The 11,113-nt window shown below is 42.3% G+C and overlaps 1 protein-coding gene across 1 annotated transcript in view; it reads right to left on the reverse strand.

Annotated features, from left to right (window-relative positions):
• Positions 1–8,597, reverse strand: part of LOC144689728 (uncharacterized) — a 35,658-nt gene extending 27,061 nt beyond the window's left edge. The window contains exons 1-4 of the mRNA XM_078557078.1: positions 8,471–8,597; positions 3,645–5,296; positions 1,893–1,997; positions 200–419 (exon numbers count right to left, since the gene is read on the reverse strand). Of these exons, the coding sequence (XP_078413204.1) occupies positions 200–419; positions 1,893–1,997; positions 3,645–5,296; positions 8,471–8,597 (2,104 nt within the window). The remainder of the gene's footprint in view (positions 1–199; positions 420–1,892; positions 1,998–3,644; positions 5,297–8,470) is intronic.
• Between the last annotated feature and the right edge of the window lie 2,516 nt (positions 8,598–11,113).

Raw genomic sequence — 11,113 nt, forward strand, 5'->3', positions numbered from 1 at the left:
AATATAAGCTGGTTTAAGGGGTGGGTGTGGGACAAGAGGAGCTGGATAGAGGGCCAGTGATAGTACTTCCAGTATTTTCTGTTCTTATTACACAGATACAGAATGTCAATTATCCAACATTTAAAAAATACTTTACAAGAAACTCTTGTTAATAAGAGAAAATCTATCTGACCTTTTAATTGAAATCCCAAAGCATTACCTGCTTTTGCAGCACTGACTGGTTGTGGCTCTGTTCCTTGAACAATCAGCCTCTTCTGCCCAGGACAATTAGAAACAGTTGCTTTATAAGCCCGAGCACTTTTCACATTTGCCATTAACTGCACAGCCTGTTGCTGGACCAGTTTAATCCGACTGTGACATGGCTGCTTTGACGGTGGTAGGGTGTGAGGAATAATTACCCGACTACAACTGGATCTTCCCTTATAAAATAAGCCAATCAAAAGAATACTTCTAGTCAAGTTATCAGGTATATGAAATCACAACTGGCAATCACTGTAATTAAACACAATTTCTAAACAGGGGTATTCATCAGTTGAAACAAGGATGCAGCCCCAGAATGGAACTTGCTCACGTTAGTCTCAATTATGCTCCAGAGTTGTCCCACCAGTGCCAATTGAGGAAATATTGTTCAAGTCACTAACTGAAAAGAACAAATGGTTTTATCTTTGTGTCAACAGCACCTCTTCAACAGCACTAATTCATAGACCACAACAGGTCAAATAAAATAGCTTTCAAACCGATTCAGTGAACGCTCATTTGTAACAATGTTTACAATTGTAACAATTGTAACAATGGCTGAGGGAAGTGAGATGAAAAGATGTGGAATGAAGTAGGACCATTTTGACCTCCCTGGCCCAATGGTTTCACAAAACATTTATAGTTTACTTTCCTCTACCCAAAACCATCTACTGAAGTAATGATACGGGAAAATTTCTGCTTTTGCAATGATGACCCAGGTTCAAGCAGCCAGGTTTGTCACAGAATCCTAAACGAGTGACTTGTTTTTTTTTAAAAAGGCAGTCTTTAAAAGAGCAGGGGTAACAAGTATACTCAAGATTTTAAGAGCCTGAATAATTGGGGAGTTTAATATGGGAAGAGATAAACGTCTCATCAGGGTGCACTTTTACTCAGGTGAATGCAGAGTAAGTGCTGCATTAATCAGCATCGGACTTGGCAATGCTTGATGCTGATACTTGGTGTCTGAAATAGAAACAATTCTATTCCTCAACACCAACAGCCCTCACCTTGAGCATACAATTCACATACTCGTGCACACATCTGCACATATACACAGATTCACCAGAACACAGAAATCCAATTAAGTTGCAGTAACCAGTGGCTTTCCACACTCCCTGCCAATGACTGCAATGCAGTTGCTTGATCAATGTGAATAAATTGCAGTTTACCATTACAGGAAGATATTGAGATAACATTAAATCAACAGAATGAACGGTCAGCCAGGTACCTGAACGGTCAGCCAGGTACCTGAACGGTCAGCCAGGTACCACAATGGTCACTCTGTCCTGCTAGATTACTGTGCACAAAGACAAATTTACCACCTAACAACCAATTGGCAGAGTCTAATGCTTAGAGATATTTTAATTTTGGATTGAATTATTCTCAAATTTCTTGTGCCTATACAACTAAACATATTCAGCTAAAAGTATGGTTTCATGCAAAATATTGTTAAACATATTTAGGAAAAGTTGTTTTTATTTTAAGAATTAATTCTGATGAGACTTATCTAATCATGTGACTTGAAAACATGGCTTGCAAATAGGATACCTTTGAAACTATAAGATCTGTATTACAAACTTTCCACTGCTTCTACAAGTTTCTAGTTTGCATGTGTAAAAGCATTGAAAAGTAGTGTAACAGCAGTGAATATTTACCTTCTTAAATTTTGCAACATGTGCAATCCTTTTCTTTTGTCCTGCGTTGGCACTTTCCGAATTCCCAAAATCTTGAATATTTTCATAGGTTTTTGCAGCAGTACTCTAGATAAAATGTATACAATGTGGAAAAAGATACTAGAAATACTGAGTGTTCAACATTATTATATTATCTGCACTCAAACACAGAATTACAAATGAGGTGGTGATCACATGGCAGTAATATATTAAATTGCACTTTTACAATCTAAAATATCTCTGTAGACAACCATGCCACAATCCTTCAAGTTATTGCTGCTGTTCAAAAATAAATAAATACTGTGGCAATCAAGCATAACTGCCTTCAATGCAGACCCAGCAAGAATCGCTCACTTTGGTTCAGAGGCCTGACTTATTCCACCGCAGCTAATCATAGACATAAACAGCTCTGACATGTTTCAATGGGTTTTATATTTGTGTCACTCTGATCCAAAATGTTACGCCTTCCAATGCTAGTCTGCTTAAAATTTCCATTCAAGGTTTGCAATGCAGCGAACAGAAGGGGCAAATGTCACCTCAAATCATTAGCCAGATTATTGAAAGAAAACAGTACAAGCTTTCCCATATGAGTTACAGGCTCAAGCTGAAATCTTGGCTGATCTTAGTGGGGGAACTACAATTAGCATCCCTGGCTTAAGGAAGAAAGCTAGGTTTCCTGTTCCTCGCTACTGTGCACCGAATCCATCTTCGTTGCTGGACTCCTCTGCATATGTTGGGGAGGAGAACTGGGTTGTAAGAATATAATTGAGTTTGGACTGCTATCAAAAAGCTTCCCAACATTTATTGGCTTAAGTTTACACTTGGGAAGTGCATCTGGAGAAAACTAGAATCCCTAGAACGAGCTTCAAACAGGGAGGGAAGCAGACAGAAAATGAAAGCTATTCTACACTCACCATTCAGACAAAAAACAAAGTCTGAATTCCATATAAATGTAATAGCTTGTAGGCAGTTTCAGATCAGGGGCATTCATGACTATCTCAACGAGGCCTTAAATCAGTCTTCACCCTGTTATATGTTAAGGGTCTTCAAAGTTAAGCAAAATAGTCACCTTCACCAAAACTAGTGAAAATGTTTTGAGTTAAAAGGAATCTGTAGGGGAAGGTCAAGCACATCTACTGCAGCAAGTTAAAATTGTGCTTGTTCAGGGAGGGAATTCTGAAGCTTAGGGCCTAGGCAGCTAAAGGTGCCTCTGATGGAGCATAAAGATAAAGAGCCAATGCACAGTGTGCACAGGGGTGATGGGTGAAATGGAACCTTGTGCAAATCAGGACACAAGCAGCAGTCTTGAATGAGTATAGCACCACATTCAGTGCTATTACTAATCTTGGGTTCAAATGCTTAATGCATGAATTAAAAAAAAGTTAATTCCTCTGTTAAAATAAGGTGCAATAATTTGATATAAAACACCTTTAGTATTTGTTTTGCACAGAGGTGCTCAGTGAGTGAAAATCTTAGAAATAGTGTGCAAATAAATGCCAGCCAGGTCATTAATATTCCCAAAGTAACAGATACAGGTCCACATGGTGGATGAGACCTCCAGAGTATTAAAATTTCTATTTTAAATTACACACAATATTACTGGCAAAAATGCAAACAGAATGCATTGGCTTGCGTCCTGCCCCATTCATTGACATTAAACAATTAATAAGACATTCAATTAAGTTTCCCACCCCACTTCCATCTCAAAAGGCACTACAAATATACAGTAAATACCTGCTCAATGTCTGTCTCACTATCTTTAATTTCCTGCTTTGAGGACTCATTAAAAATCCTCAAGCACTCTTCCATTGGGTCTGATTCAGAGAAGTCCAACCCCTCCGATGGTATAGAGCTCAACTCTTCATCAGAAAGAGATGATTCTTCATCTTTATCACTTGTAGTTTGCTGACTTTCAGCCCGGTTTTTATTGCCAAAATTGTTGGCTTGGTTCTGTATCTTTGGTCTTTGATCAGTGCTCAGCCTAGTTTCCAACTTACTGATGTATTTGCTGTTGTTTTCAGTCCCTGGTTTATTACATTTTATTGCAGAGGAGGGCACCTGATCAACTTTCAGTGATGCATTCTTGCTTTCAGCCTGAGGCACTTTTTCATTTACCTTTTTCAAACTGTCCAAATGGATTAAACTTCGCTCTTTCATTTTTTCGCATTTCTGCACATCCACTTCCAACTTTTCAGGTACATACACTATCCTACATTTCTGATTTGACGATTTAACTCTATCCATATCAACATGGACAACAGAATTTTCCTTTTTAACCAGTCCTAATTTCAGTGGTCCTTCTAGCCCTCTGGCTTTGGAACCAGGCTTGGGAACATCAAGGTGCTTGTTAATATTACTCATCTGACTATTTGTTACGTTGGAAAATTTGCAACTCTCATTTGAGTCGCTTTTTTTTCCTCCTTGCAAAGTGCTGAGGATCAGTTCCTTCTCTCTGCTACTATTTTCTGGCATGAAGTTTCTGGAAGCTGAGTCGTCCACAGATTTTCCCCCATCCAACACTGGACTGGAGGAGTCAGCTGCTCTTAGCTGCCTTACTTTACGAATTAAGCTGAGATTTGAAGTATTAGCATCATTTCCTTTTCTTTGACACCTCCTGTGGACCTGAGGGTTTTGAGTAAGTGGAGGCAACTCTGGCACATCAATGACAAGCTCATCATCACCAGAGCTCAAAGTTTCACAGGATTGAGAGCTCCTTGCTGTGAGAGTGGCCAGTGAGAACCTCTTTTCAGGACTATGCTCAATCATCTTGAATTCCTGTTTCTCCTCCATGGATCCCTTCTTGACAGTTTGCTTCAAATTGGAAGAGTAGTTCACCAATGGATCATACTCTAAATCGGTACATGGCCTGCACCTGTCAATCACATATTTATTTAAAACTGAGCAAGCATTTTTGATTTTTGAACTGGCCATGGGAATACTCTGGAAAGTATCCTCTTCAGTTACCTCAGTCAAGGCATTAAATCTATGCTGACTTAAAGAAGGGCTAGCTATTGGTGTCGAGTTGCACGTAACACTATTCAAGCAAGTATTTTGCACCTCACATTCAAATATGGTGGTGGCGTCTGCTGTTTTAGATGCCAAAATGTTTACATTGCTGGTACTGGAAGGGACGCAGCTAAACCTGCTGCTTGTTGATGGGGTTAGAGAGTTGTGATTTTCACCTTCCAAGGTAGACTTGTACATCAATAACTTGTGCTGTTGTTGTTCTACCTCGGTCTTCACCACCTCTATCGCTTTGCTGACCTTTTCTAACTCGAGTACTGTGCATGCAGCTTCTGGTAACACTGACTGATCACATTGCTTTTCCAAAGTTTTATCAGCCAGAGCTGTTGGAACATCAGTATCAGATGACATATACACAGGACCTAGAAGGAAGAAAGTAGTATTAAAAAGTTGAAAATAAGCAACAGTCAAACAAATCCTCTCTTCCTCCCAATTTCCATCTGTACCCCCCTCCCCCCACCTCCAAAAAAAAAACCAATGCAAAAGGCTGGGGGCAAGAAAAGTGGTTTTACTGTTAAAAATAATGTAATAACCATTCCATTTTTTCTTCTATTAATTAACATTATCATATAGCCAGAGAATAGGAAGTAGTATTGGTGAAGGGCATAATTCATGCTGCAGTTTTAATAAGTACTGAAGATATTATCACTCTTCTATTGCACTTGGTATGAAATCCTTTTTTTTTTAAACAGAGGCTTGCAATGAAAAGAGCAACATTCATAATTAATATTATCACAGCTGACAATACCCAATAACCAAAGAATCACTGTAGGCTTGCATTAAACAAAACAGCCAGTGTATGCCAAGGTTGTAAATCTATTTCAGTTCATTAATTTCAATGGATAGAAAGTAGCAGGCTGGAGATTACCAATTCCCTATTTATGGTCCTAGCCTGCAGAAAATCAACCTAACCATCTCATTGGAATGGATCAGGTGTGGCACTCTATACTCACCAACACATGTACTTTAGGCTCAAGGAAGATTCTTACAATTGAAAACGAAGAAACATCAAAAAAATTGAAACTGGTTCAGAGTTCTGACCGGACACTAAAGGGATTACAAAACACAAGGGCTTAAATATTGGCCAGTCCATCAAGCTGCTCCTTTTGAATATTGTCATGGGATCTTTTATGTTCACCCAAGAGAATAGATGGAACCTCAATTTAATATCTCAGCCAAAAGGCAGCACCTTAGGCAGTGCAGCATGCCCTCAGTATTGCCTAGCATCCACTCTCCTCCCCAGCAGCGCAATGCTCCCTCAGTGCTGCCCTCTGGCAGTGCAACACTCCCTCAGTACTACTAACCTCAGCCCAGCAGTAGGGCATTCTTTCAGTGCTTCCCCCTACAGCAGTGGAGAGGCTCTGGCAGTGCAGCACTCCCTCAGTACTCCACTGGTAGGGTCAGCCCGAAATACGTGCAAGTCCACAACCTTTGCCCAAGGAGCAAGAATGCTACTTACTCTGCCAAGCTAGAGCATTGGAGTAATCACATACAAATGTGATGAAGGAATGTACGCAAACTTTAACAGCAGATTCACTGTGATGAGGGCAATGCCAGGGAACGCTAGAGATGGAGATTGATAGATTTGTGATGAGGAGAGGAAAATGGGGATAGAAATTTAGTTTAAAGAGAATTCCTGTTAAGAGTCCAGTGGAGGGGTTAGAGACAATGAAAAAGGGTCAGAGTCCATGCCCTGGGCCTTCAATGTTCCTAACATTTAGCTGCAAGATGGACAAATGGTTCAACAGGATATTAGAAGAGATTTTTTAAAAACAGAAAATGCTCTGTTGTTCCTCTCCCCGGAGAAGCTGCTGGACCTGCTGAGTATTTCCAGCATTTTGTTTTTATTTCAGATTTCCAGCATCCGCAGTATTCTATTTTACTATTAGAAGAAATTGTTGGAGCAAGGAATGTTTTTTAATGATCAAGTCAGGCAAATACACCTCTCCATGAAATAGACTTATTGTTTTAGACTCATATACAACTTTATTGGTAGCTACTTGACACTATTCTGCAAAGTAATTATGTTACCTGTACTTACTCCTCACATGCATTCACCCATGTTACAATTTCTGCCATTATTCCACTTAATTGCTTCATCCAACTCATTTGCAATCCCAACCCACCTCCTACTAGATCCAATTAATTCTTTGTCTAATTCATAGCTTTGTCCCTTTTATGCTCAAGTTTTTAAAAATCAAAATCTGTAATGTAAACTGGAAGCAGCAAAAGTTTCTTTCTTACACTTCAACCAAATGTTTACATCCAAACTTTTATCCTGAAATACTAGCCATTAGCACAGGGAAATTCAAGGGCCACATCACTGGGCTTCATACAGTCTCTCATATCTTCTCACCAACTGACAACAAAAGTAATTTGAACAACAACGATGCTACTAGATTTAGTTGGTCAGGCTGGGCGATAACAACAAACTCTTCTGTTCAAGAACCACAAGGTCATAATTTACAACAGGGACAGTAATCTTTCAAGCCATCGGCCCTTAACCAGGGTCGTACAAACAGATCAACAGCATTTAAAAAGTCCATGACACATATCATGTAAAAGCTACTAATGAAAAAATACCCAATTTCCCCTCTCCCAACATATCTTGCAATTAAGTAGGAGGCATATCCTTACAATGCCAATGTTGTAAAATAAATACACAATAATATCTAACTGTTTGAGAAAAAGGTTTACATAAAAACTGCTTCCAGACACAATGGCAGTAAAAGACTTGGATTTATATAGCACCTTTCATGACCTCAGGCCCTCCCCAAGGTGTTTTAAGTGTAGTCACTACTGTAATGTTGTAAATACAACAACCAATCTACACCAAACTGTAATGAGGTGACCACCCAGATTTAACAATATTGATTGAGATAGTACCCCAGTCAGTGACTAGGGAGAGCTCCCCTACTCTGCAAAAAAAAAGGCACCATAGAATACACATCCACCGAGAGGGCAGAGAAGGCCTTAGTTTTAGTATCACATCCAAGAGGCAGCACCTCAGAGTGCAGCAGCCTCTTAGTACTGCACTGGGAGGGTGCACACTTGGATTTTTGTGCTTATGTATCTGGAGTGAGACTTGAATCAATGGCTTCCTGCAACCACTGGACCACAGTTAATCAACACTGTAGGTAGCTGGTCTCAGTGAGATCTCCAATAATCAGTGTCCAAGGAAATGGGAGGGGTTGTGTAATGGAAGGGGGAGGATTAATTTGGCCAAAATGCCCCCATGACCATGAACTGTTTCATGACTGCAACCAAGACCTGTTAGACAAATTCCAGAGAAATGTGAAACCATTCATTACTCCAAACTGGGAGGCAGCAGGCGAGAGAAGTCAAGGTTTATTTCCCAACCTTCTACACCCACCAGTTATAAGGGAGGCAGAGTTAACTTAAATTCAAATTAATATCTCTTCTCCTTCCAGAGATAAGTGAAATTGTGCACGCTTTTCACAAAGGGAATTCAATATCAAATCGCGTCTCCGCCGTTCGGCCCGTCTGCCTTCTCCTCTCCCCTTTCCTTTCCTTACCCTGCGGTCTTGGCATTGTCTCGGCCGTTTTCCCAGCATGTTTAAAGTGACAATAATGCCGCTGGCAGGAGCCACGGGCAGAGAAAGGGCAGATAACCGAGCGGAAACAGCCAGTGGAACTCAGCATCGTCCCAAGAGCCGGAACCCCGGCCACCGCAGCGGCTTAAAGAAACCCCTCCCTCTCTTCCCCCCTCGGCTACACCACAAACATAACCCCGATCATTCAGCTTAAATACAACAGCAAACACTGGGTATGGTTTCAATCACTCTAACAGCCGAATGGGAAAACACCTGCCCCTCGTTCTCTTAAAGTGGCCGCAACTACTCAGGCTTAAAGTGTACTCTTCAACAAAAGGACAATTAGAAATCTAAATTGAAGCGTTTTAACATAGAGTAAACAAGGAGAAACTGTTCTCAGCGGCAGGAAGATCGGTAAACGGAGGACAGAGATTTAGGATAATTGTCAAAACAGCTGTGGCCAGGAGATGAGGAAATTCTTGCACAGAAGGGTTACAGGACCTGAAATAAGCTGCCTACCTGAAAGAGCGGTGGAAGGATGATTCAATAGCAACTTTGAAAAAGAAATTTAATAAATACGTGAAAGGGGAAGAGCGGCAGGGCTATGAGAAAAGAGCAAAGGGGCGAAACAGTTTCCATAGTCAAACAGCGAGCACCAGCACAATGGGCCGAATGGCCTCTTCCAGAGCTAATTGATCTTATGACACTGTACCTATTGGACACTCTAATCCTCACCGTGATCACTGGTCACAGAATGTAACTCATGGTTAGTGGAAGATTTAGTTTGTTAAAGGGTTAGCATTCACTGCAACTTGAATACTGGTTATACAACTGTTCTGCCATCTTAAAGGGATAGCACATGCAGACATTCCAACTCGTCCCTCACCTCGGAATCATTTCCCAGTTTTATTAATGCAAACGGTCAATCATCTGTAGTGTCACTAACAGTAACTGAAGATCTGGTTAGTCAAAAAAGAGGGGAGAGAACCGGGTCCAGGGTTAAGGGGTTGGCGTTAAGAGTGTGTGAAGAAAAATATTAGACCGGGTGAGGAAGTTTGACAGCAAGAGCTGGTGTGGGAAGGGAGTGGGACCGGGAAATCTGTGATCAGTAGAAATGGTTTTAAGAGCTGGGAAGTTGAGGAAGTACAAACAGAGGGACTGCGGTAAAATGGAGGCAATCGTGAGGTTTGGCGAGTAAAAGTTAATTTTAAATGGTCATGTGGGTCCCTATAATCCAAGCACAACTTGTGTCTCTCTGGTTGATGTGTCAAATGTGTTAGCACAGTGGATTGTGCATTGGGCAGTCTGCTGGTCACTTCTTGCTTTCAGCTCTTACCACTGGCTAGCAGTACAACTATTGCGAAAGGAGCCCAGTATGTAAGTCTCTGCCGCCAGTACATAGCCCCTTCATCAGCAAGTCCTATGTAGTGCCTCCCTGTGGTGACAAATGTAAAAGGGCTACCTCGCAGATATAGGCAAAACTACAGGGGACTCCGAGGAGACCTGGCCCCCAGACACGTGGCAAACAAGCCCAGCAGCATAGTGCCCTGGTGCCCACAAACCAGGCCCCAGCTATGGGTAAATAGCCTCACTGCTTTGTGGATGTCTCAGGAGACAAGAAAGCTAAAGGAGTAAACCCTGACAGGAAATCCGAGTGGTGTCTCGTAGGCGGTAATCGGTCATCTATCAGGCAGCATTCCGGCAATTCCTGCAGCACAGCTGGTACCAAACAGTACAATTTCATCCTTCCCTTTGGACAATGCTAGCAATGCTGAGAGGGGGTCCTGATGCTTGGGAATCTTAGGATCTCCATACGATTTGCCGAGGCCTGTGCCCTGGAGAGGAAACTCCAGCTTCACGGTTTACATTGGAAAAAGAATGTTTTACCCGGCAGTCGCAATGGCAGCTTTTCACGCTGTATTGTCCCAATCCCACCTCATTAATCATGCATTCCCGGGATACACGCTGTTTCACTGGCGGAAAGCTTCCGATTTGCCCACCACACCGTCACCTCACAGCTTCCTCACACCAGGCGCCAGATTTAAAGTGCAGCTGCGCACACACCTCTCAGTGCTTCCAGCCCAGGATTGCTGCACAGAAGACATGGCCTGAAGGGCAAGAATACTGCAGCCCCTGATTCAGTGACACATCCCTGGGGTGCCTTCTGGACAACATTGGAGCCCGCCGCGATGCTCTCTACCCCCACTCTGGGCGCAGTGGCTTGGTAGTCGATGGCAGAAGTGGTCAGTGCCAACACTGCACAGAAGAGGTTGGCCATCCAGTGCAGAAAGGGGATGAGTGATCTCATCCGTGTTGCTACGGTAAGCCAACCATCTCATCACTCTAAACTCACACACTCACAAGCCCATCACACATTCACTGCCATCTCACTCACTGCCAGCTCAAGGGACATCACCATTCACTCTCTCACACACACCCCCACATCTCCATCTGGCCTCATCTCCTCTGGAGGCTGCCTCCTCAGCCCTCACCACCTTGAGGCCACTTGCACAGATCAACATGTGCCCCCACACACACCCTGGGATACCCCCCTTCCCCAGAACAGCCCTTGCCCTGCAGCCTCTCCCCTTGTCTGAGGCCACTTCTCCCCCTTCCCCAATCAAG

The sequence above is a fragment of the Cetorhinus maximus genome, chromosome 2 (assembly GCF_964194155.1).
Source record: "Cetorhinus maximus chromosome 2, sCetMax3.hap1.1, whole genome shotgun sequence".
NCBI lineage: Eukaryota > Metazoa > Chordata > Chondrichthyes > Lamniformes > Cetorhinidae > Cetorhinus > Cetorhinus maximus.